This window comes from Monodon monoceros, unplaced genomic scaffold (genome assembly GCF_005190385.1).
Source record: "Monodon monoceros isolate NGI ecotype Baffin Bay Population unplaced genomic scaffold, NGI_Narwhal_1 Super_Scaffold_14, whole genome shotgun sequence".
Taxonomy (NCBI): domain Eukaryota; kingdom Metazoa; phylum Chordata; class Mammalia; order Artiodactyla; family Monodontidae; genus Monodon; species Monodon monoceros.
Window position 1 is genome coordinate 75,984,177 of NW_021703770.1, and position 26,119 is coordinate 76,010,295.

The window sequence follows — 26,119 nt, forward strand, 5'->3', positions numbered from 1 at the left end:
GGTTCGGGCCAGTGCTTGCTTCCCGCCTTGAGCCCTTTTGGAACAAGACTGGGAAGTTCTTTCTAGGCCTGTGTTCAAAGAACTAAAGACATGAAATAATAAACACACACGTCCGTTAAGCCTTCAGACACTTAACCGTGCATTACTTGTGAACTCCGCCACAGCCGTGAGGTGCTGTGACCTGTTATGACTGTGCAGTCCAGGGAACTGAGGCTTATAAGTGCAGACGGCGGGTCCCCAGGCCTGTGGCTGGAGGGGTGCAGCCCACGCGGGTCCCAGAGCCCGAGGGGGGGCACCAGCTCCCGGCACCCGGCTGGGGTGGGGGGGCCTTCCTGAAGGGCGCCCGCCTGTCTTTGTAGGGGGTTTTCAGTGCTTTTAAGTTCGGTTAAAGTTTTTGCTTAAAAGTTAATATTTGTGATTTTTGCCAGATTGCTACTAAAATAGAAAATATGTGACCAAGATTCTAAGAAATCTTAAATTGTCTGTTTTTGCCTAATAGGTTCCTATGGAAAGAAAGAAGAGGTACATTGAAATTAGGAGAGAAGCCAGGGAAGCAGCAAATGGGGACTCAGGTAGGACGTTTTCAAAATGATGACAAAGATTCCAGTAGTTGGTATTTGTTATATAAATAGACAATACTTTAAATACCCCAACGTTGAAACTGAATTTGAAAATTTTTATTTTTAAGTGGCAAATGGAATTGTACTTTGAAAGAAATGCAGTTAGTTAAACTTTAACAGCACAGAAACATCTCTAGGTGGCCAGAGGGGGCTCAGATGTGGTACGCTTTTTTAACAAAAGCAAGATTGACCTGCATTTATTTGCTTGTTTTTGGATTATGTTTGTGTGTTATTTAGATACTTTCAGAACCCTGTGTGAAAGTACAGTCCCATCCTGCCCCTCCTCTCCTCCAAACCTCCCATCGGCTCCCACCTCCCCGCTATACCCATGCCTGCTCCCTGCGCCCCAGGGAGTTTGCTGTGCTGTTCCCCTAGGTGGACTAATCTCGGCCCCAGAGGCCAGCATGGCCCCTTCCTCTGAAGGAAGTTCTCCTAGCCTCCCTGTTTAGAATCAACTCTCTCTCCCTCCACACGCTCCTGGTTTCAATTTTTTGCTTAATTTTCTTCATAGCTTTTTTTTTCTTCTTGATTTGAGGATAAAATCTGGACCAGTTAAGTTCCTTACATTGAATTAGTTAGTTCTCAGTAGTATCTCTTGCAGCATTTACGTTAGGCTTTATGGGCAGAGTGTACATCTTCAGAATTTTCAGTGCAAGAAGTTCTGTTAGCATCACATCCAAAAACCGGATCTAGTTCGACTTCATGCCTTTGTTTGCCACAGAGAGTAACTGCTCAGTGGGGACAGAGTGCAAGGAGGTCCCCCCGGGCTCTTTTTACTTGTGGATCCGGGTGGTAAGTGAGAGCCACAGGTTTGATGAACGCCTTCGGTGCAGGTATCCGGGTATCACTTGAGCGTAGAGAAACCCATTTCTTCCTAGTTTGAGTAAATGTAGTTCCTTCTCTTTTTGCTTCAGGCGGACCGTGTTATATGTCTTCCTTGTCGTATCTGGCAGACAGTAGCCTGAGTGAGGAGATGAGTCAGTTCGACTTTTGTACTGGAGTTCAGAGCTACTCGTATGGCTCCCAAGACCCTCAGTCCACCGCCGGCCGTTTCTGGAGACGGGTGATTACTAAACATTGTTGTCTGGGGGGCAAGGGGAGCCTCGGGGCGGCAGGGCGCCAGCCTCTCATCCTGGGGTTCAGCGTCTGACCCCGCCAGCATGCAGGGCGGGTTCACGTTAGCCGGGCTCCTCCCGCGGTCAGGTCAGTGTTTGCATCAGAGCTGCGTGAGGCCCTCCTGAGAGAGCTGACCGCGCTGGCTGACCGTTGTCCGTTCCCCCCTGCCCCCCGCCCCCTGGAGGGGTGTTTGCTGTCAGTGCCCCGGCCTGAGCAGAGCCTCCTCCCTGAAGGGTGGGCTCTGGTGACGGGCAGGGCGTGCACTGGGTCTGACGGCTGCTTTGAGAGGTTGAGCTCAGTCTCTCTTCCGGGGTCCAGCAGCTCACGGGGTCGTCCACAGCTCACGGAGCCGCTTTTCCGGCACAGCACTCCGTTTCTAGCTTGGGCTGACCTCACGCTGGTCATTCTTTCAGAGGGAACCCTCCCCCCCACCCCACCCCGCCTCCCACCCCCTGCCCCGTCCCAGCTCTGCAGGCAGCCCGCCCCGTGAGCGGCCCCTCGCGTGGCGGTGGCTCTGGCTGCCCACGTGCTGAGTGGGCCCAGGTACGGCCGCCCGTGGCCACGCACTCCTTTCCCACCTCTCCGGGGGGCTTGCTGGGTGCGCCTGTCTCTCTCATCTCCCGTGACCCTGGTTGTGTGTCGGTTACTGTTCGGTGCTGAGTGAGCCTGCTGTCACTAACCCGTGACACCCCGCCTCTCTCTTCTGCCCCAGTTTGTAGACGTTACCCATCGCCTGGGGCCAGACACCACGGGTACGGAGGTTGTGAGAGGACTACGTGTCCAGGGCTGTCCGTCTTGGGAGGAGATGTTCTGGAGTAGTTACTGCCACCAGGGCAGACAGAATGACGGAATTCACTAGGGCCTTTTTTATTCCTTTTTCTGCCCACTCTCCACAAGCATTTAGTAGCCTAGGCCGACCTTTATCCAAACTGTGCTCTCAGCGTTTCTTACGCTGTTCTTTCTTGGAAGCCATCTGTGCTAGGAACCACCCAGATCAGTTGTGTGTGTGTGAAATACACCATACGTGTATGTAAAACCTCAGTTCAGCATCACACTTATAAAATGATTATTCCTGCTCTTTTTTCTTAAAAAGGATCAAGAATGTTTTAAAGGTTTTGTTCTATTATTGATTGAAATTTTAGGGCAAATTAAGGAGTTTACAAAGTTTTTCAAAGTATTGAGAAAAATCGGTAAAAATTTATCCTATAATTCTACTTCAGTAGCTCTACTTTCTACATAAAGTGGCAACGAAGAATGATGCAGGCTGCGGCTCTCAAGATGTAGAGGGTCTGGGCCCACCGGGGTGCACACGACTGAACTTGGTCCGAAGCAGCGGTGTCTGCAGTGACACCCTGACCTGAGCGCGAGCCTGGAGGAGAGCCAGTGTGGCTGGGGGCGGGGGGATGGGGTACTTCCCGAGGACACGCGGAGACGTGAGGTCCCCTGCGTGATAGCTCTCCTCGGAGCAGCGCGCTGTGGGCCGCCACCTCACCGGCCTCTCCCTCCCCAGGAGCGTCCAGACCCCGAGGCCCCAGGTGACGTGCTGGAGCTGGAGATGGACGAGCTAAATCGGCACGAGTGCATGGCCCCCATGGCGGCCCTGGTCCGGCACATGCAGAGGCTGCAGGCCACTCAGCCAGAAGAGGTGCCTGGGCTGAGCCGGGGCTGCAGTGTGGGTTCGCAGGCGCGCTGATCTTCCTGGTCTCGCTCACCGCTGCTCGCCCTGTCACGCTGAGAGCGAGCGGTTCACATCGAAGCCTAAACCGGGTTCCGTCTCAGACACGTGATGTCTTGTCACCCGTCTCCTGCCCAGTCATTGTTGTCTCATAGTGTCAAAATACGAAGCTGTTTGGTTCCACTTCCTTACTGAAGTAATTTTGAGTGTATTATTTCAGGGTTCAGTGCCAAGAAGTCTCCCTCCATGGATGAAATTTCTTCACGACAAACTAGGAGATCCATCAGTATCGTTAAATATCCGTCTCTTCTTAGCCAAGCTTGTTATCAATACAGAGGAAGTAAGTAATTTAGGATTTCTTTAAAAGTTCTTTGCAATTACATGCATCTACTTAAAAAAAATACCCACAGTGAAGAAAGATGTAAAGGGTCAGAGCATGGCGTTATTCTCTGAATCAGTTCGCCAACTTGTGTTATTTGCGCAGCATCATTCTTCTATCATTTTCTTGTAAAACACGTAAATTAAATTCTTTCGAGTTAGAAGTGACCTGTGTTAGGAAGTATATGTGTTGGCAGTTTTCTTATGGCTGCCAGCCTTCCTGGTTTACAGCAGCAAAGAAAGTGGGGAAAGATTCCCGGTAACTCATATCATTGCTGTGTTTGTCCATTGGAGAGGGGGCTGTGCAAAGGCAGAGGGAGCCGCTGAAGGGGGCTGGGAGGAGGGCCCTCCCAGGCAGCGAACGGCAAGCCCCTCAAGGCCCTCAAGCGGAGAAGAGGCCTGGCCTGGGGCTGCAGCAGGGCCCCTCCCTCAGGGTCACGCTTGATTTCTAGCTGCGGGGCTCAGGCAACAGAAACCACGAGCCCGTTTTCCCTGGAGCCAGAAGCCCAAGGCCAGGGTGTCGGCTGGGTGGTTCCTGCTGAAGCTGTGACTGGGCCTCTCCCAGCCGGGGGCTGCGGGCATCTCTTGGCCTGTGGGTGGTCTTCTCCCTCGGTGTGCACACCTGCCTCGTGTAAAAGTTTCCCTTTTCATAAAGACACTGTTACTTAGGGTTAAGGCCCACCCTGATGATTTTCTTTTTAACTCGACGATCTTCCAAGACCCCATTTCTAAATAAGGTCACATTTACAGATACGGGGAGTTAGGAGGACCTCGGCATCCTTTTGGGGCTCACAGTTCAGCCCACAGTACTTGGGGTTCACACATGATTTCCAGCTGGTGCTGCTGTAGGTGCTGACTTGATGGCTGGCAGAAGGGAGCTGGTGTCTGGTTTTTGGTTCGATAAGGGGGCTGCTAAGCTGTGCTTACACGTGTGGCATGAGGTGCCTCTGGAATCACTGCAGGTGGCCCGCAGCATCGCACACTCCCAGAGCTCCGGAACAGCGGGGGGCCCATTGTCCTGTGGAACGAAAGATGAGAACTTGTGTTTACAGCTGTTTTTAAAGCTTGAGCCTTAAATTTATCCTTTTCTTACAATTTAATAATATAGGAAAGAAGTTTATATTTTAAATTTATAAATAAGCCAGTAGACATACGTGGAGAGTATAAACTTTTTTTTAACCTACGGAGTACATGATCAGAAACAATTTGCGACCACACAGATTTAAGCTGTGAGAGTAGATGAGAAAACATTTGGAAAAAGAAGGTGGCAGAGGGGAAGAAGGTTGATAGTCTGAGTTACACTTCAGTCTGCAATTTCTGAAATAGATTAAATGGAATTTAGTATATGGAGATGCTTTGGATTTCAGAGATCTTGGGCATGTGTAGTATGTAGCAGAATGACTTCTACAGCATGGGAAGAAGTGAAAAAACAAATTAGCCTCATGCACCTAATTTTTATATTCTCCTTTCTAATTTACCCTGTGCATTTGCAGCCGGTAAAAGTAGGATCCTCCAGGGCTGCATGTTGCTCAGATGGGGAGAGGTTGGTGTAGAATGCCTTCGTTTTTATTTCTCCGAGCGTAGGTATAGCAGAAGGGTTTTAAGCAAAGAGCAGATCAATAAGAATCCATTTCCTTTGAGCTGTGGTTTCAGGACCCATGAGGAAAGACTTCAGCTGAGAATCTAATCGAATTAAGCAGCATACTTGTTGGCATTTACACCTGTTTTGAATTTAGGTCGAGTCGTAACGTAGAATGATGTTCCTGAACTCACATCTTGGTTACTCAGGGCATTCCTGTGACATGTGACCTTTGAACTCTCACCTAGGTCTTCCGGCCTCAGGCGAAGCACTGGATCGGCCCCCTGCTGCAGCTGGTGGTCTCTGAAAACAACGTTGGGGGCGGGATCCACTACATGGTGGTTGAGATCGTGGCCACGGTTCTTTCATGGACGGGAGTAGCAACTCCTGTGGTGAGAGCAGATGCGCCTTTGGTGTCCTCTCCCAGAGCAGCGCTGGACTTGATCCAGGCTCCTGTCCGTCCTCAGTGTTTCCAGCCTGGGTCATGCCCGTCTGCGCTGCTGCTGTCCCAGGCGGCTTCGTTTTACTGCCTCAGTTGTGTCTTGTTCGGTCTGCTTTCGTTAATTCCTCCAGCCTTGCTTTTAGTTTTAAGCTATGAGGTGTTTGTGCTGTTTTGCTTATTGCTTTAACTTGCTAGGAACTTGGAAACTGATCATTGGTTTATTAAAAGTACGTGTAAAATAAACGTCTGTAGACCCTGAGTGTGAGGTTCGGAAAACGCCTCCTCTGACTGAGGTCATGAGCCTCTGGCATTCGTCTTGCCAGCCTCCCTACTCCCAGAGTGTGACGGTGGCCTGTGATGGCTGAGATTGCTAAGGAAGTGCCCCTGGAGAAGGGCACCGGCCAGTCCTGACGCAGTGTGGGTCTGTGTGCTGGAGCTCTGCCCGCTGGCTTAAAGACATCAGCACTAATAGTGTCCAGAGTCCTCATGGAAAGATGTCCTGGGATGGCCCTAATTAAACATAACATGTGTCCACGGAGCTGTCCCATGTGTTTGTGTCGGGATGTGCCCGTCTCATTTCGCAGCAAACCAAGTCTAACTGAGGCGCCATTGAAAGAGGTTGATTCAGACGTCAGGCGTTCAGCTGGGCTAGGAGTGAGCTGCCAGGTGTCAGGGTAGCTGATTAGAGCGCCAGCCAGGGGGAAAGTCACAGTGAGCCTTTCACCGCTCGTTGCAATAGTCTGAGCAAGAGGCTGAAACCAGAGGAAGCGCGTCTTCCCTCCCCATGACACCCATTCCCTGTACCCCATGGGACAGCCTCCCCGGTCAAGGGTCAGGGGGCCAGCACAGATGTGGGTGTCATCTCATGGTAGAGGGAGCCCCAGCGGAAAGGCTCCAGCAGTTTGGTGGGACCCTGGGGTTGGGAGGAACGCAGTGGGTGGGTGGGGGGGGCATCTTCCCCATAGGGAGGTCCCAGCAGAGGCCCTCGGAAGGGTACGAGTGTCTGGCGGGGGCAGGGGTGCTGCAGGGCCCTGGTGGCCTCTCCGCCTGCTGGGTGGAGGCCCGCTAGGTAAAGCCTTCGAGTTACAGTCGCACAGGTGGCTTTTAACCACGAAGCAGACTCCTCATTGAATGCCAGCTTTCTTTTATAAATCGACTTTCGGGTCAAAAAATGCTTTCCCAGAATGCAGTGCTACGTATTTACATAGAATTTCTATACCTTTTTAGGGGGTCCCCAAAGATGAAGTGTTAGCAAATCGATTGCTTCATTTTCTAATGAAACACGTTTTTCATCAAAAAAGAGCCGTGTTTCGACATAACCTTGAAATTATAAAGACGCTTGTTGAGTGCTGGAAGGATTGTTTATCCATCCCTTACAGGTATAAATTTACTAGATTTTGCAATATCGTTTAAAGATCTTTTACACCTAGCACGTTGTGCGCGATCATTACAGTGAAAATTACTTGCATGGGTAGAAGGAGGAATGTGATCCGAAGTGGAATCTACAGGTAGGTGGAATGTTGCCACTAATGAATGCAGGCTCCGCGTTCCTTACTAGAAGCACCTCTGGGCGGCCATCGTCTGCTGGTGTGGGGTTTACCCTGCCCTTCACTGCCCCCCAGGGGTGATTCCTGCCGGGCACAACCTGGGGCAAACTAAAACTGCCGAAAGGTGTCAGCCGAGGGGAGATTAGGACCAGTAATTAGATGGTAACTAGTACTTAGTGCCTGTGCTGCAAAGGCAGAGCAACCTGGGTGTGAACAACGAGGGTGGGAAAAGGAGTATTTCTTACCCTGAAATTAAACACAGAAAGTTTTATGTTTGTCTTCCGGCTTCTTATGTGTGACAAGTTATACTGTTCCTTTATGCTCATGTTTCAGGTTAATGTTTGAAAAGTTTTCCAGTAAAGACCCTAATTCTAAAGACAATTCCATAGGAATTCAGTTATTAGGCATTGTAATGGCCAATGACTTGCCTCCATACGACCCAAAATGTGGCATAGAAAGTGTAAGGTAAGTATCGTGTTTTCGGTTTGTTTCTTTTTTTGGTTAGAGTGTACCTGAATCGGACTGGAGACTGGAATATTGTTTAATGTTGGTAAATTTAAGGACTCGGACCCATGTTAAAAATATTTTGAAGAAATATGTTAGTGGAGTGAATGAGGGAAGTGAGTTTTCAAAAATTAGTGTAATTTTTTTCACGTAGTTTTGGCGGACAAAGTGTTAGCTCTTTTTGTTATTTTCTAAAGTGACATTTTCACCCTTGATTCCTGAAAGCAGCATGAGCTCTGGAGAGCATTCACGTCAGGGTCATGACCACGAAGCAGGTGGCCGGGCCCTGCTGCCCTTCGCTGTGGCTCTGCCACCTCTGCAGCCTCCGGCCCCTCATCGCCCGGGGGGGGGGGTCCACATGGAGGGGCTTTAGCAGGACAGTCCTAACTGCACAGAGAGGAGCTGGGGTCCGTGCAGAGCTGGATACTTGGTCGAGTTCATGTCTGTCGACATTTCCCGTCTCTTTGGAAGTTCTTGCTCTCTCGTTGGTCCTCCAGGGTCAGCCTCTGCGGCACCGGGGGCGCCAGTCGCCTGGTGTCACGGATGGACGTGCGGCCCAACACAGGGTCAACGGGAAGTGGTTAACTTTTGGACAGGTGACTTCTCTGAGTTCACGTCCTGCTGTCGTGAGGCTGGGGAGCATCCCCCCACCCCCGAGTCTCTGGATGTCCCTCTCCTGCGGTACAGACGCCTCTAGCGGGGTCAGGTCGTAGCTGATTTCACTGCAGGCCCGGCAGGCCGAGCCCCCACGGCCGTCAGAGCTTCTATGCCTCTGCACCTGGAGCCGCACAGGTGTTCTGGGCCCCCTGTTCAGGTGCCATTCATCTCTGGGCGTGGGGAGTAAAGTCGTGATACGCTTCTGTCAGACAATGGGATGGGTGGTGTTATGCTTATTTACTTTCTACATTTGTCATAGATACTTCCAACCTTTGGTCAATAACATGTCCTTTGTCAAATATAAAGAGGTGTACGCGGCAGCGGCAGAAGTTCTGGGACTCATTCTCCGACACCTTACCGGGAGAGAAAAGGTGGGTGTGTTGTGCACTTTTATATAAATACTTGTTTTTCAGTTTTGACTTGACGTGGCCCTTGATACTTGTAGCCTCTACACTAGGAAACCAAAGTGGGCATTCTGGATTTAGTACGATTTTACTCTCTTTCCTACTATGTACAGTGCTCAGTGTTTTAAAAAGACGTGATTTTTTTTTTTATTTTGGACTCTTGGAAACTTGGCAAAGCATGTAAAGGTGGTAACTTTCTTTTTATTGTAAAAATCAGGATATGAGTATGTAAGCAGCTTTCACTCCTCTGAACTTGGCCTCAGGAGTCCCTTTTGGAGAAACTGCCCTGGTAGAGCCTTGCTGTGGTTTGGGCGAAGTAAACGGCTAGAGCCCTCCCCTTGTACTTCTGGACGTAATGTAGCTGTTGGGTAGGAGAGGGCTTCTCGGGGAAGGGCTCTCCATCTCTGCCCTGCCCACTCTGCACGACTGTGGGAAGGGCCTGGTTGCGTCTCTAATGTGCGGCACACATTCTCCATAAGTTATCATTATGACATGCGTAGAACCGCGTGGGCCGTGTATGGAAATGGCAGGCTGTAACTTACTACCGTGTGTCTGTCCCCCGTGGCTTAGCATGCTGGGGCCTGCAGAGCTGTCCCCCACGGTGACAAGACGCCGGGTTGCAGCCTGCCCAGGACGGCACGCTGGACCAGTCCTTGGCCCTTTGTCACTGCCTGCAGGACAGTCTGCCCTCTCCTTCGCTGCCGTGTCTTCTCCCCCGGCCTCACGGCTTGAGAACTGCCTTTGCTCGTGGTCCCCAAATTCCTGTCTCCAGTCCCCTCCCCACCTGCAAGGAGCCAGGGCGAGGAGCGGCCTGGGAGAAGCCAGGGCGTCCCGAGGGCACCAAGGCCGCCCACAGTATATTGGACCCCTGCCCATTTCACCAGTAAGGCATTTATTTGGATTTAGAACATTTAGCAAAATTAAATTAAGCTAAAAGGAAATAGAACGCCCCCCCCCCAAGAAAATCAAACTTCACTTATAATTTATTTTCGGGACTACTAGCTATTTTTGTAAAATAAAAACGTATTCAAATTCACAATCTTGTAACGATACGATTCTAATGTCCTTTAATGGTGGGTTTCAATTTACATAATACGCTTAATTTTCACCATGGGTGGAGCACATTATGGCAGAGCCCGGGCTTAATCTCTCATGACTTAAATTTCAACTTAATGGGAATGATAAACCCTCTTGTTTTACATAGTTCTTTTCTGAATATAAAATGGCATCATTGATTTAGTGTAGAAGTTTGGAAAGCAGAGTGGAACACAGAAGTAGGGGTCACTCGTGTTCTGACCACTGACCAGCCTGGCCCCTGGACCGTGGGCTCCGGTCCCGAGCACCCCTTGTGCTCCCTCATTGTTCCATGCCGTCAGGGTCCCGTGTTCTATGGCTGGGCACTTGCTCCCTGGTGGGCACAGGCTGTGGGGGAGCCGGGGACCTGTGGCGGGGGAAGGCAGGTGCAGGGGGATGGGCAGGGCACGTGCAGCTCGAGTTCTCTGAAACTGGTTTGACCAGAGAGGTGAACACTAAGCACCGTTGAGTCACTGGTTTTCATTCAGCTTCTCAAGTGACTTGCGGGCAGCGTTCTGGTGTCAGAAGGAAGTATAATCTTGATCGCTCTGATGCCTGGCATGTGGCCACAGCCCCCTAGCCTCTGGAGGTGCCCAGTGCTCAGAAGCCCCCCCGGGGCCTCCACCTTGTGACGCTGTACTTAACCGAAGTTCCCACCTGGTGTGTATTTGAGACAAGCTTAATCTTTCAGACGCTGGAGGAGTCTGTGTGTGAAATGGTGGTAAACCAGTTGAAGCGGCATCAGCACACGGCGGAGGACAAGTTTATCGTGTGCTTGAACAGAGCCGCCAAGAACTTCCCTCCTCTTGCCGACAGGTGGGGGTCAGCGCCGCCTCCCTGCTCCTGCCTCGGGGCGGGGGGTTATGGGGGGTGGTGGTGGGGGTCAGCGCCACCTCTCCTCACCGACCTTGCCCGCTGCCCAGGTTCATGAGCTCCGTGCTTCTCCTGCTGCCGCGGGCCCACGGCGTGATGAAGACGCTCTGCCTGGAGGTGGTGCTGTGTCGTGCAGACGAGAGGGCGGACCTGTACCTGCAGTTAGAGAGCAGGGGTTTCGCGCAGCTCATGAGGCACAGGTGAGTGCGTCCTCGGATGCAGCTGGTTCGTAAAACGTCCCTTTGCTCAGCCGTTCCCCTCCACTCAAGGCACTTGTAGGTTGTCGCTACGTGGGTGTGTGTTCCCTCTGCATCTGCGTCTTTTCTCGTCTTGCCTGTGTGCACGTTTTCCCATAGTGATGAACCGTGTCGTTGTGTCCTGATTTTCTCCATTCAGTGCTTACTAAGTATCTGCTGTGTATAGCGCATTCAGCTGGTGCTTATTTAAGCAGGAAGACACACGAGGAAGCAGACGTGCACCCTGTCAGGACCCAGGCTGCACTTAACCCCCTGCTTGACACGCCAGTGGGTGACTAGCACTTGAAGCCATTTTTTAAAGTCGTAACATCCTTTCTGTTTAGCTTATTTTGTTTAACATTGCCGGGTTTTTGAAAATGAGCTTTTTATTTTGGAATAATTTTATTTTTACAGAAAAGGTAAGAGATAGTACGTAGGATTCCCACACACCTTTCACCAGGTTCCCCATCTTACATAATCACGGTGAGTTCGTCACAACCAAGGAGTTAACGTTAGTACATGTCTGTGAACAAGGCTGGACTTTATTTGCATTCAGCAGTTTCCTCACTGACGCCCTTTTTCTATTCTAGGATCCAGGCAAGATACCACGTTGTTAATTTACTTTTAATAATCTAGCCCGTGATAATTATTTTCAAGAATGTAATTTTTATATAAGTGTAGTATTACCTATAATATATATTTTTTTGTTTGTTTTTTTGTGGTACATGGGCCTCTCACTGTTGTGGCCTCTCCCATTGCGGAGCACAGGCTCCGGACGTGCAGGCTCAGCGGCCATGGCTCACGGGCCCAGCCGCTCCGCGGCATGTGGGATCTTCCCGGACCGGGACGCGAACCCGCGTCCACTGCATTGGCAGGCGGGCTCTCAACCGCTGCGCCACCAGGGAAGCCCTAATATCATATTTTGAAATACAGAACATCACAAAAAAGAAAAAGTTAACTGTCATATCTGAAAGTCTAGTAATAACAACTGTCGAATTTGTGTGTTTTTAAAAATCCCTCTTACCGTAGAGACGCCGAGAGACAGAAAGTGTGTTTGGACATAATTTACAAGCTGATGGCAAGATTGAAGCCCGTGGAGCTCCGGGGACTCCTGAGCCCTGTGGCGGAGTTCCTGTCTCACCCCTCCGCTCTGTGCCGGGAGCAGATGTACAGTATCCTCATGTGGGTTCACGACAACTACCGGTGAGCTCCGCTCTGACAGTTTACGGCGCTGTCTTTGGGGGACCGTTTGGGTGCCTTTAGCAGTCTGGAACGATTAAGATGAATGATAAAGTATTTAAAAATATGTCATTAATAATTGAAACAAGTTTAGTGTATTGAAATATATCCTTACCTTAATTGATTTTGTGTTACCTGTGGGAAATATTCAGAGCGTGGCATTATGGGTTGAGCTGAAAGTGTAACTTGTTTCCATAGTTATCCCTTTACAGTCTGACAAGATTAAGGAAAGGGGCTGCTGGGATGTTTCCTCCTTTGGGGCTGCGACCACGCCACTCCTCATGGGGCCTCTGTGGCCCTGTTCCCCCAGCCGCGCCACGGGCCCGTGTCAGGGTGCAGGTGCCGGAGGGTGGGTTTGGAAGTTCGCGGGAAGAGGCAGGTTTTGTTTCTTCAATTCTGGACAGTGCTCTTGGGGTTGAACAAAAGCAACAGAAGGAGCATCAATGCATTTGTCATTTTGTTACTTTTCTCAGAGATCCAGAGAGCCAGGCAGATGTTGACTCCCAAGAAGTATTCAAGTTGGCGAAAGACGTGTTGATCCAAGGATTGACCGACGAGAATCCCGGCCTTCAGTGTGTGCCCCTCCTGCAACAGCTGGGCTGGGCGGGCATACTCAGGGGGTCTCGTTCTTGGCCAGTGTGGGGTCTTTCAGAGGTGTTGGAAGCACATTTGCAGTATCAGCATTTTCTCTGCCTCTTGCTTCCATAGTGTGTGATAAAAATGTATTTCAAATCACATTAAGACCTAAAAATCCTGACACGTTACTTTAACATAAAAGCCTTGAAAAATTGGCGTGGGTTCACACTCTCTCTGCTGTGCCGTGACGTACAGCATTTCAAGATGAGAAATCTGTAATAAAAAGTGGGTTATTGTTTCCCGTTTAACCCAGAGTGAGGTCTCACTGTATGTATCAGTATCGGGTGACATGTTTGAAACCTTGGAAATTGGAGGATGCTACAGTGTGATCACACGTGGAGAGAGGACAGTTGTTCCCCCCGAGGGCTAATTACGTTACATTGCATAAGGAGCAGTGTAGACTTTTTCGTATGATTCTGTATATCAGCTGACTTTTAACTGTGCTGGAATTTTTAATTCATTAAAAATTGTATTTGGATTTCTTAAACCTTCACAAATTATAAAGCCTAATCTGGTTTTTAACCAGAATAGTTTGAATATTTTATATTCATACTATGTTTTGAATATTGTATAGCACTGACCTTTGGAGTGAATTGTCTTATTAGCAAGGCAATGAAGGACTATATATGTAATTTCTTTCAGTGTTTTCTCAGTTTCCAAATATCTAGTGTTGTATTCTCATCTTTGAAAACTTCCCAGGTAAGAGAGATGAGAATAACACCACCTAGTTTCACCTCTTGCTAAATAATGCTAACATTTTGGAATCTTTCTCCCCTTCAGCACATACATTGTTTGTAAGTCAGCTTACCCTGTTGACACAGTTTTGCCTATGGTTGCCCTGCGTTGAGCTCTGGGCGGGGGCGGGGGGGCGGCGGGAGATGCCTTCCCTGCCGGGCACACGTACAGGCCTCCTTCTCTTCTTTCCTCTCTGCCCTTCAGATTAATGATTCGGAACTTCTGGAGCCACGAAACTAGGTTGCCGTCAAACACCTTGGACCGCTTGCTGGCCCTAAATTCCTTATATTCTCCGAAGATAGAAGTGCGCTTCTTAAGTTTAGCGACAGATTTTCTGCTTGAAATGACCAGCGTGAGCCCCGACTTCCGCAGTCCCGTGTTCGAGCACCCTCTGTCGGAGTGTGAGTTTCAGGTGAGCTCTCACCCCTGTGATCTGAGCTTTCCCTGCCTGTTGCTCAGCAGACATTGTCCACTAGTGTTAAATGCCTTTCTCTTTTCTTTAATTGAGGTATAAATGAAGTATAGCATTGGATTAGTTTCAGGTGTACACGGTAATGATTCGGTGTTTGTATGTATTACAAAGTCATCACCACAATAAATCCAGTTAACATCCGTCACCTCCCAGTTACACATTTTCTTCTTGTGATGAGAACTTGCAAGCTCTACTCCCTCAGCAGCTTTCAAATACGCAGCAGTCACCATGTGTACATTGTACCCCAGGACTTACTTCTTTTATAACTGGAGGTTTGTATCTTTTGACCCCCTTTACCCATTTCTCCCACCCCCTACCCCTCACCACCACCAGCCTGCTCTCTGTTTTTATAAGCTTGGTTTGTTTTTTGTTCCAGATTCTACATATGAATAAGACCATACAGTATTTGTCTTTCTCTCTGACTTATTTCTTGTAGCCTTCAAGGTCCATCCATGTTGTTGGCAAATGGCAGGATGTCATTGTTTTTCAGGGCTGAGCAGTATTCCATTGTGTGTGCGTGTCTGTGTGTGTGTGTGTGTGTGTGTGTGTGTGTGTACGGACACCACATCTTCTTTATTCATTCATCTGGCGATGGACCCTTAGGTTGTTCCCATGTCTAGGCTATTGTAAATAGTGCTGCTATGAACATTAGGGTGCCTGTATCTTTTTTTTTTTTTTTTTTTTTTTGCTGCGTTGGGTCTTTGTTGCCATGCGCAGGCTTTCTCTAGTTGCGGTGAGTGGGGCCTACCCTTTGTTGTGGTGCGCGGGCTTCTCATTGCGGTGGTGTCTCGTTGCGGAGCACGGGCTCTAGGCCCGCGGGCTTCAGTAGTTGTGGCACACGGGCTCAGTAGCTGTGGCTCGCGGGCTTAGTTGCTCCACGGCATGTGGGGTCTTCCCGGACCAGGGCTCAAACCCGTGTTCCCTGCACTGGCCGGTGGATTCTTAACCACTGTGCCACCAGGGAAGTCCTAGGGTGCCTGTATCTTTTCAAATTAGTGTTTTCGTTCTCTTTGGATAAATACACAGGCGTGGAATTGTTGGATCGTATGGTAGTTGTATTTTAAGTTTCCTGAGGAAGCTCCACACTGTTTTCCACAGTGGCTGCACCAGCTTACAGCCCCAACAGCAGTGCACAGGGCCCCCTTCTGATGACAGCCATCCTGACAGGTGCGAGGTGATGTCTCGCTGTGCTTTGGTCGGCGTTGCCCTGACGACCAGCGTGCTGGCTTCCTGATGTTATTTGGAATCCACGCACGTTCTTCCTGAGCCAGTGCCTGTGCGTCACTCTGCACGCGGCGCACCCTCGTCCCTTCAGCCTCCACGTAGCTGTTCCTCTCTCCCCTCCCGCCACCCCCGTAGATGCCCGTTGGCGCCTCGGCCCAGCAGCCCCGGTGGCGCAGCCCCGTTGGCGCCTCGGCCCAGCAGCCCCAGCCCTCGGCCCAGAACTCCTGGAGCAGAGCCCGCCCTGCCACCCCCGCGTCCCTAGCGCCTGGCGGTCTGGGCGCCGGGTGGGGGCTGGGTGCTCAGAGGAGCTGAGGCGTTTCCTGAGGGTGGGAGTGAGCCTCTGGATGCAGAGTGTGGAGGAGTAGGAAAGGGTTTTTTCCTCCCCAGGACTGATGGGCTTGTCTAGTTGGCAGATAACTGTTCCGTTAAAACTCAGTTTGAAAAGGTTCTTAAGCTACTTCTCACAGAGACACATGAAGTTATAGTACGTATGTGCTGATGGGACCATTAGATTTTAAATAAAGCATTTGAGTGTTGCTGAGAAGGGCCACTGCTTCACCTGAAACTCGTGTGCAGGAGTATTCTATTGATCCCGACTGGCGCTGTCGGAGCGCGGTCCTCACTCCGATGTTCCTGGAGACCCAGGCCTCCCAGAGTGCGCTCCAGACCCGGACGCAGGATGGGACCCTCTCGGCTCGGCGGGGGCTGGCCGGGCAGGTCCGGGCCACCCAGCAGCAGCTCGACTTCACACCCACACAGAGTGCAGGTAACGCGTCTGCCGCGAGGCGCCGGCTGTCGGGGCAGCAGGGCCCCCCCAAGAAGACATGAAGGAGGAGGGGGGCTGAGTTCCTGGAGGGCAGACTCGGGGGGTGGGCGGGGACAGGAGTCCCGTGGGGACAGTCCTGGGGGTGGAGGTGGGGACGGCCGCTCAGCCAGCAGGCATGCTGGGCGCTTAGAAGCGTGGAGTCCGATGGGCGTCCTGTGTCCACCACAGCCAAGAAAGGGAAGAAAAGGGTTATTTCTGATTGGAGAAAGCAGGAAAAGTCTTAGTACGTTTTGGTTTCGTTTAGTGCATCATGTTTAAAACCCCTTATTACCTCAGAAGCAAAGCAGAGCTAAACCAAATTCATCTACTGTGTTTGTAGTTCATTAAACTTTCCTTTCTCAAACGAGTCAGCTGGTTCCTTTGATCAGCAGAGTACAAGTTGTAGAGTGAAATCCCCAAGTGGTTTTATGTAAATTCTTCAGTGCTTTTCCTTCATGGGATTTCTTCACATTCTGTTGGTTCTAGAAATAGGAGTGATTTGGACAGTTAGTGTGGAACTTTTATGACACTGATGCTAGAAATCACGGACCTTAGTACCTTGTTGCAGACACAAAGTATCGTTCTTAGGAGCAGGTGACATGTCTCCCGCTTCTCACGTTGAGGACACGGGAGCCCGCCGCCCGGGTCTTCCCGTGGGGACCTGGCCGGCTCCCGTCTTGGTCGCTGCTGCCAGGCGGCGGCCTCTGCTCTCGAGCGGCGTGTCCCCGCTGCCCTGACGCGCCTGTCACGCCTGTTTGCAGGGGGAAGAGGCTCCTGCCACTGGCTGACGGGGGGCAGCATTGACCCGCTGGGGGACGGCTCGGCCCCTGCCACCGAGTCCTCGCCCTCGTCCTCGTCCTTGCTGTTTGCCCACAAGAGGCCTGAGGGGTTGCGCGGGGCAGCCCCAAAGTCAGTGGGACCCGACTTTGGGAAGAAAAGGCTGCGCCTCCCAGGGGACGAGGTGGACAACGGAACAAAAGGTAGGCGGTCGCCGAGGTGTGTTGAAACGCGCGCCTCCGTGAGCCTGTGGCTGTCCCCGCGTCCCGGCCGTCGCGTGGCGCCCAGCACTGTGGAAGCGCAGTTCGGGGTCCAGAAAGCGGTTGAGTAAAGTGGGCTCAGCCCCGTCGCTTAGTGACTTTCTGGAAGTTTAGGGGTCACAAGAGGAGGTAGGACGTGGAGGCTGAGCCTCAGAGAGTTGAGGTCCGGATGGGGTGGAGAGGGGTCAGGCCAGGCCTGAACGGTGGGGAGGGAGGACACAGGCGGTCAGCTCGAGGCCGGGGCGGGGGCAGGTAAGGAGGCTGACGGGGTGGGCTGGGCGCCCTGGGAGGAGCCCCGGCTCAGGCGGGGAGCCAGCAGACAGGCCAGCCGCCTCAGACTCGCGGGAAGCGATGGCATCCGCCCTCGGCCAGGTCTCTCGTGCGGCTTCTACAGCTCAGGTTGGCGTTTTTATTGCCCCTTTCCTTTGGGTCTCAGTCACTCTCTCTGGCTCTGCGTCCCCAGCCCTCGCCCGCCCTGCACCCGCTCGTGGGAAGCGCGTGCCCTAGCCCTGGGCTCACCCACGTGCCTGAGCAGTTCACGCCTGAGCTGGGGTCACGTGGGCCTGTTTTCCTTTCTTGTGCAGTAATTTTTCCTGGGTATTAATGGCTACTTTCTTTCTTTCTTTCTTTCTTTCTTTCTTTCTTTCTTTTTTATTGAAGTGTAGTTGATTTACAGTGTTGCACCAGTCTCTGCTGTACGGCACAGTGACTTGCTTACACACACAGAGATGTTCTTTTTTTATATTCTTTTCCGTTATGGTCTATCACAGGGTATTGAGTGTATGACTATTTTCTTTTTCTTTTTTTACTTCTACCAACTTTATTTGCCAGGTGTCAGCCATTCAGGTTTCTAAACCAACAGACTTCTTTTCATATTTGTATTTTTATAATTATGAAATATTTCAGATATAGACAAAATAAAAATAATATATTTGACATCCCTGTATCCACAGCCAGGCTTTACCAAATTTAACTTTTGCCACAATTATTTCAGTTAAAGAAAAAACCCTAAACAAAAACTCTCCCAAATTGTATTTCACTCCCCTCCATAATCTTCCCAGAGGTAATCTTCAGTCCTGAATTTTGTGTAGCTCATTTCCACAGATAATTTATGTACTTCTATTCATAACTTATAGTCATAAAAAAGGTAAGACATTGCTCTGCATGTTTTATAAAATATTATAAAATGTTTCTATTTTCTACATGCACACTTTTTGTTCAATATTGTTTATCCATATTGATACACATAGCATAAGTTTATTTTAAATCATTGCATAGGATTCAGTAGAATGAATATACAAGAGACTGTCAATACTCTGTTTATGGACATTTCGGGTTTTTTTTTTTTCTTTTCTTCCCCTTTTCCTTTTTTTTTCTTTTCTTTTTTTCTTTTAGCTCATTATCTCAAACAAAGTTACAGGAGCAGCTTCTTGTGTACATGACTATTTTCTTTAGATGTTTGGCTTTCTACATATTTGTCCCCTAGTTTCCTCTGAGTTGCACAGCTGTTGTCTGTGTGAAATCTCCCTTGAGCCTCCGAGTGCTGCGTCCAGGCTGCTGGCCTTGGACTGTCCTTCCTCGGTCTGGTCCTCCTTCCTGGGGGGCACCTCCCCGGAGACCTTCCAGGGTAGGGGTCAGCGCGGTGGCTCTTGTGACGCGATGCTATTCACTGCTTTGCAGGCACTGGTGCTTGTGGGGACAGAGCTCTGGGCTCTGAGGAGCCTGGTGTGGCCTCGTCATGGTCCTTTGTGAGGACAGGGTCTTTACTCTGGGGATGCTCTCAGGATCTTCTCTTTCAGACCAGTTTTAGGAAACGTCACAAAAGGGTCCTTAGGTGCAGGTCTGTTTTAGTCCATTTTCCTGGGCTTGAGGAAGGCCCTTTCAGGCTGCTAACTCCTGTTTTCCAGTTCTGGAATATTTTTGCTTGGGTGATTTTTTTTGTTTGTTTGTTTTGTTTTTGTTTTTCATTGCTCTAGACATTTTATTTTATTTATTTTTTAAAAAAATTTATTGAAGTATAGTTGATTTACAACGTTGCGTTAATTTCTACTGTACAGCAAAGTGATTCAGTTACGCATATATGTGTGTGTATATACGTTCTTTTTCGTGTTCTTTTCCATTATGAAAAGGGTTCCGTCCTCTCCCGTGGATTATTTTGATGATGATTTCCAAGTGTCAGTGTTCTCTTTTTGGGATTCTGTTTGACTATCAGACCTAATGGATTAGCCTTCTAATTTTCTGTTTTTACCCTTTTTAAAAAATATATTTTATTTATTTATTTATTTAATTTATTTTTAAATTTTGGCTGCGTTGGGTCTTAGTTGTGGCATGTGGGACGTTGAGGCACACGGGATCTCTTGTTGAGGCGCGTGGGCTCACTAGCTGCGGCACGTGGGCTTAGTTGCCGCCCCCCCCCCCCCCCCCCCCCCCCCGCCATGTAGGATCTTAGTTCCCCGACCAGGGATCGAACCTGCGTCCCCTGCCATGGAAGGTGGATTCTTACCACTGGACCACCAGGGAAGTCCCTGTTTTTACCCTTTTCGTTCTCTATTCTGGGGCATGTCTTTAACCTTATCTTCTAACCTATGCTTTCAAGTGATGACATCCTGTTTTTAGTTTCCATGAGCCTTTTTGGTCTCTGAACATCCCATCGGTCCACTGTTGCAATATCTACTCTGCTCTTTCTGATAAATGATCATTATTTGAATTTCCTTCCTAGACGGCCTGCTTTCAGCTTTTGCTGTTTTGCTATAGTTTGGTTCTGTTTTTCCTATTTGAAGCTTTCCTCAAGCGACTGGTGGCTTCCGGCTTTAGCTGTGTTCCAGCCGGGGCGATAAGCAGTGTCTGGAGGGGTGGCTGCATGTTGGGTGTGTGCTGACTGGCCTCCACCATGGCGCAGAAGCCCCCCTTTTGTGCTGGTTGGTCCCCTAGAGGCCAGATCTCCACCCTCCTGCCTGCAGGCCCAGGGCCTGGTGCCAGGGCGGCCCCGGGTTCCAGGAGTCCTCACGGCCCCCAGGGTTTCTGCCCCAACCTCGCGTCCCCGAGCCCCCTCCGCTGTCCCCGGGTGCTGTCTGGCCTCTGCCGGTTCTCTCCGCACGGCCCTCGGTCGGCACCGAGGTGGCACGACTTGTTGTTCGCCAGCTTCCCGAAGTGGTCAGCGGTTTCCTGTGCGGCTTTGTTTTGAGAACAAAACTAAGGGGAGGTAAAAGATGGAGCTCAGAGACAGCCTCGCTTTTGTGTCAGGGATTCTGGGGAGGAGGACAAAGTCGGCCGCGAATAACCAGCCTGTTTTCTGTTCTTCAGGTCCAGACAATCGGGCAGAAATATTGCGATTACGCAGACGGTTTCTAAAGGACCGAGAAAAACTGAGTTTGATTTATGCCAGGAAAGGTGTGGCTGAGCAAAAGCGAGAGAAGGTTTGTGTCTCTTTCTAGCATTTGATCAGAAATGGCTGTTGTCTGTCAGAGGACGTGTGCCGAGGACACAGGCTCCCTGTCGGTCTAGAGTCCGACTGTGGCGGCAGCCCACTGGGGGTCCCCTGAGCTGCTCCGGTCCGCCCTCCCCTCGGGGGCTGCTCTCTCTGGACAGACGGGCTTTCTCCACACGGTGGAGACGAGACCGCCCTTCCCCCTGGGGTCCCGCCTCCCAGCTTCAGCCCCTCTCGACGCCGAGGCCGGAGCCCTGACACAGCTCGGGACCAGCAAGCCGTTGTGAGCGGGGGGTGTGCTGCTGGAGGTGCCACGGGGGTGGGCGAGGAGAAGGGCTGGGGCTGAGCTGCCCGCTGCAGCCACGCGTGTGGCACGAACCGGTGGCTGGACGTTCCTCAAAATGTGGACGTGACGGGAGAGTTTGTGTAGCCCTGGCTCCAGTGCGAGATACAGATCAGTGATGATGCCCAGCTGTTACAGGGCCAGATTGTGAGTGAAAGCCCTGTCTTGTTCTAACTCAGCTTAAATCCTCAGCCACTTAACTTCCAAATTTGAGCATGGGGTGGTCGAATGGTTCCCCTGGGTCTCCTGTGGAAAGAAAACGTGCTTTCACCTCCCTCTCATCCCTGTAACTGTGGCAACCAGCGCAACTAATGCAACACTTCAGGCCTGTCGCCAACCCCATTCCACCCGAGGCGTTTGAGCTGCGAGCCCCTCGTTCAGTCTGAATCCTGCCTGGGCTTCTGGGGAGCCAGGAGCGGGCTTGGGGGCATAGGCACTGGGCTGACCCCCGAGGGTCTCAGGGAGAGGGTGGGGATGACCCGCGCTCGCCAGCTGGGGGCGTGTCACCTGAGTTTTTGATGGCAGAGCTGTGGTCCGGTGTGTACAGCAGACAGAAAGCAGGGGCAGCGCTGGAAACCAGGAGATGAGCATGCTGGGGAGCCTGTTAAAGAGGCCGGGGTGGGGGGCTCCGCAGAGACGGTCCCTGCGGAGGGAGCAGCTGCAGAGGTGCATTCCTGGCAGCGTCGCATGGGCCCCGCGTGGGGAGAGCAGGGCCGGCAGGGTGGGGCTCATCGCGAGGTTTGTCAGACTGGAAACACAGCCTCTCGTTTATGGCTTTAAAAAGTTTTAAATCAAGTTCTCTGATTTCAGAGAAACTCAGATTTCTTTGTAATAAATATTTAAATAATCTTCACTGTTCATCTGACAGTGGTTTTTGTTCCGGATTTATCATTTGCCAGACTGGTAAAGCGTAGTGACTAAACTGTCTTGGTTAGAAATTGTCATTGATTCACTTTTTTTTTTTTGCAAGAGATTTTTTGATGAGGACCATTTTTAAGGTCTTTATTGAATTCATTACAATATTGCTTCTGTTTTGGTTTTTTGGCCACGAGGCATGTGGGACCAGGGATCGAACCCGCACCCCCTGCATTGGAAGGCAAAGTCTTAACCGCTGGACCGCCAGGGAAGTCCCTGATTCACTTTTCTGTTAGTGGTGGGCGCTGACAGTTTCATAGCTCACACGCTACTGGTATTCTTTTTTTTTTTTTTCTTGCGGTACGCGGGCCTCTCACTGCTGTGGCCTCTCCCGTTGTGGAGCACAGGCTCCGGACATGCAGGCTCAGCGGCCATGGCTCACGGGCCCAGCCGCTCTGCGGCATGTGGGATCTTCCCGGACCGGGGCACGAACCCGTGTCCCCTGCATCGGCAGGCGGACTCTCAACCACTGCGCCACCAGGGAAGCCGGCTACTGGTATTCTTAACTGAGCATTCTAATCCTCCTCCGTTGCTAACGACTATAGGAGATGAAGAGTGAGTTAAAAATGAAGCGCGAGGCCCACGTCGTCCTGTACAGAAGTTACCGTCGTGGAGACCTTCCTGACATCCAGATTCCGCACAGCAGCCTGATCACCCCCTTGCAGGCTGTGGCCCAGGTCGGTGCTGGAACCCATCTCATGCTCACAGGGCTGCCTCTGTGCAGGGCAGAGGTGCTGATTTGTCCCACACGGTGGGCTCAGTGAAGGGCCTTGTCCCGAGTCATGGCTCTGCCGCTTCCTAGCTCTGTGAGACCCTGACACGGGGTACCATCGAGACACTTTGCTCTGGGCCCAGTGTCTCTGTGTGCCAGTCACACACTGAGTCTGTTTTTCTCACCAGTAATGTCAGTGAGAATGAAACAGTGTGTAAGTTGCTAAGTCACTTAAATCATTGATTATACAAAATCCTCTTTCGGGGGAGGATCAAGAGAGCTCTTTCGGGGGAGGATCGAGAGAGCGACAGTGGGATCAGTATCCTTCTCTGGTAATTGTCTTATTAGCCGGGGATGGGGAGTACTTTTCTCAGTCATTAGGGGATAAGTGTACTGGGAGTGAGGGAAGTTTTCTCACTGAATTCTCTGACAGAAGCAGGATATTTATCCCTGCAAAGTCTGATTAAGGTTTCTTTGACTTTAATTGAAGTACTGTTTATAATCGAAGGGTATCATATATATCATGTAATATATGACTATGCTATAGGTGCTGAAACATGATGCCTTATATTTTATGGCACTTAACTGGCAGTACTAATGTTGATGATAGTAATGGATTATGTCTGTGTAGCCCATTACTGCTTGGTAAGATTTTTGTTTAAATAATTACAGAGTGACAGGAATTTGCAAAAATAGCCCAAGTCCTGTGTCCCCTCCCCCAGCTTCCCTCTGTGGGGACGGCTCACGTCACCGGAGCACCTGAGTGAGCCCCCAGTGTGACCAGATTGCAGACGCGCGAGTCCCACCACATCCCCTGCGGCACTGTTGTGTGTGTGTGTGAGGTTTTGGGCCGCTTGTCCCACGTGCAGATTCACGTGTAGAGGAAGGAATTTGTACACAAGAGTCAGTGGGTGTAGACGTGGAAGCCCCCTGACAGACTAAGTGGACCCCACGTAGCAGAGTGAGAGGCCCACCTGGCAGTAACCGTCTCCGTGGAGTGTAATGACGGGCAATATTTATTTTCTTCTTGTTTCCTGATGCGTATTTTCTAAAATTTTATATAAGAACCATTATGACTTTTTATAAGACAAATACATTACCTAAAATAGAGTAATGAACAACATAAAATAAAAAAAATCAAATTACAGTTTTTATTCAGACACAGCTTTTACCAAACAAAATAATTTAAAAATTTTATTTATTCTTGCTTTCATGCCTTCATTTTAAAAATGTAGACGCTGCCTGCTGGGAGCCGTTCTCAGCACTGGGGTCTGTGCCCGGGGACAGCGGGAGGGATGGGCTGTGTCCGTCAGCCTGGCCACCCACCACGCAGGACGGAGGCGGCTTCTGCTGGCATCAAGGGATTAAATGGCCACGGTGACGGGGCTCTGGCCTCTCGTCTAAGCTCAGGGCTGTTTTCCAATGTCTCCAGGCTGCTGTCAGTCCCCAGGGACGGCCCTGTGTCCCCCTGGCCCGGGGCAGGGACCCGCAGGTCCAGACTCACGCAGGACTTGAGCCAGCTTCTGAGTCTGTACTCTGGGTCCGGAATCTGTGCCGTCGTGCCTTTTATAAGACACGTGTCAAACAGATGTGCTGGGTTAAGTCCGAACCCTCCCCGTCGACGGCTGCGGCTGTCGGTGTGGCCGTGTGGGCAGCAGCTTGTGTGTTTGAGTTCGGCTCCGGTGCTGTGGGTGAGTCACCCCAGTCTGTGCTCCTCCGGAATGTCCTGCAGAGGGATCCGCTCATCGCGAAGCAGCTCTTCAGCAGCCTGTGCTCCGGGATCCTGAAGGAGATGGACAAGCACAGGACCGCGTCTGAGAGGCGTGGCGCCACCCAGAAGCTGCTGCAGGACTTCACTCACTTGCTCAGCACCACCTTCCTCTTCTTCCCTCCGTTTGTGTCCTGTATCCAGGTGAGGCCGCACGCGCACTGTCTCCCGCCCTTCACACGCCGGCATCTAGCGACTCCGTTGGCTTCTTAGTTGAAATGAGGGTTTTAACAGCACATGTCCTGTGATGGGGCCGCTTCTTCCCAGATGGTTAGATGCAATTTATTTGTATTAAAAAAAAAAAACTTATATATGATGGAGTGATGAAATCAAACTTGATATAAAATTGCTCAGGTCTTAAACCAGCCAGTCCCCTCAGTGTTCTGCTCGCACCTGCGTGTCGCGCGGCGTCCAGTCCTCCTGCTGGCCTCTGGGGACGTGGGTGCAGCCCATGCCTGGCTGTGGGCAGGGGACGGAGGCACAGGCGGGCTCGGGCCAGGCGGTAAACAGGCAGAGGCGGAAGGGCACGAGGGCCGAGTGATGCAGAAGCCCGGGGTGGTGCAGGCTGAGGAGAGGCAGGTCGGCAGGCCGCCTCTCGGCCGGGGTGGGCTGTGCACTGTTCTGGGCGCTGTGAGGCCGCCCTCAGAGAAGGCTTTGAAGGCTGTGCTCTTCGAGCAGAGAACTAGTGTAGACGGACTTTTGTACGCACTAAACACACTTACTGGAAGATTACTCTTTCATGTAAGAAATGTTTTCTTTGCCGTTCAAACCATGGATCGTTACAAAAGTCCCTAATAGAAAATCCATTGGATTCATTTCAGTATTTTTGTAACTAGTTACCTCCCTGGAGTAATTTAAAAATTACATTCTTTAGTGTTATTTATCAGTAGCTTTGGTTTGCAAACTGATTGGGTAATAATTCCGGAGATGAAGTACTTAGTATTCTTACTTGGTACTTTTTTGTTGTAGCGTGAAACTGTTAATACAGTTTCTTTTTATATACTCTATTTTTATTGGTTTATAATTTACAAGTAGAATTCCTTCATTGGTTTTCTCCTGGTGATGCCAAAGACAAGGCTTGAGAAGTTATATTGAATCAGCCGGTATTTCAAAATAAGTTTCTCTTTACATTTTACCCCGAAGCGATTTTGTTTTTTAAAGATTTAATTTTATTTATTTTTTGCTGCGTTGGTTCTTTGATGCTGCGTGCGGGCTTTCTCAAGTTGCGGTGAGCGGGGAGCTACTCTTGGTTGAGGTGCACGGGCTTCTCATTGCGGTGGCTTCTCTTGTTGTGGAGCACGGGCTCTAGGTGCGCGGGCTTCAGTAGTTGTGGTGCATGGGCTCAGTAGTTGTGGTGCGCGGGCTCGGTAGTTGTGGCGTGCAGGCTCTAGAGCGCAGGCTCAGTAGTTGTGGTGCATGGGCTTCTCATTGCAGTGGCTTCTCTTGTTGCGGAGCACAGGCTGTAGGCATGCAGGCTTCAGTAGTTGCAGCATGCAGGCCCTGGAGCACACAGGCTTCAGTAGTTGTGGCTCACGGGCTCTAGAGCGCAGGCTGAGTAGTTGTGGTGCACGGGCTTAGTTGCTCCGCAGCATGTGGGATCCTCCCGGACCAGGGCTCGAACCCGTGTCCCCTGCATTGGCAGGCGGATTCTTAACCACTGCGCCAGCAGGGAAGTCCTGCTGTGTTGTTCATGGAAATAGA

The 26,119-nt window shown here is 50.7% G+C and overlaps 1 protein-coding gene across 9 annotated transcripts in view; it reads left to right on the forward strand.

Moving 5' to 3' along the window:
• PRKDC (protein kinase, DNA-activated, catalytic subunit) overlaps positions 1-26,119 on the forward strand; it is a 150,002-nt gene that overhangs the window by 85,333 nt on the left and 38,550 nt on the right. For all 9 annotated transcript variants that reach the window (XR_003793604.1, XM_029223258.1, XM_029223263.1 and 6 more), the window contains 18 exons: positions 500-572; positions 1,535-1,683; positions 3,247-3,381; positions 3,632-3,751; positions 5,617-5,760; positions 7,038-7,189; positions 7,691-7,822; positions 8,778-8,889; positions 10,688-10,812; positions 10,920-11,069; positions 12,135-12,308; positions 12,818-12,916; positions 13,920-14,127; positions 15,988-16,177; positions 16,978-17,196; positions 20,557-20,669; positions 22,484-22,615; positions 24,383-24,562. Coding sequence is in view for 8 of the 9 variants with exons in the window: in XM_029223258.1 (XP_029079091.1) it covers positions 500-572; positions 1,535-1,683; positions 3,247-3,381; positions 3,632-3,751; positions 5,617-5,760; positions 7,038-7,189; positions 7,691-7,822; positions 8,778-8,889; positions 10,688-10,812; positions 10,920-11,069; positions 12,135-12,308; positions 12,818-12,916; positions 13,920-14,127; positions 15,988-16,177; positions 16,978-17,196; positions 20,557-20,669; positions 22,484-22,615; positions 24,383-24,562 (2,607 nt within the window). In the remaining variant the exon portion in view is untranslated. The remainder of the gene's footprint in view (positions 1-499; positions 573-1,534; positions 1,684-3,246; positions 3,382-3,631; positions 3,752-5,616; positions 5,761-7,037; positions 7,190-7,690; positions 7,823-8,777; positions 8,890-10,687; positions 10,813-10,919; positions 11,070-12,134; positions 12,309-12,817; positions 12,917-13,919; positions 14,128-15,987; positions 16,178-16,977; positions 17,197-20,556; positions 20,670-22,483; positions 22,616-24,382; positions 24,563-26,119) is intronic.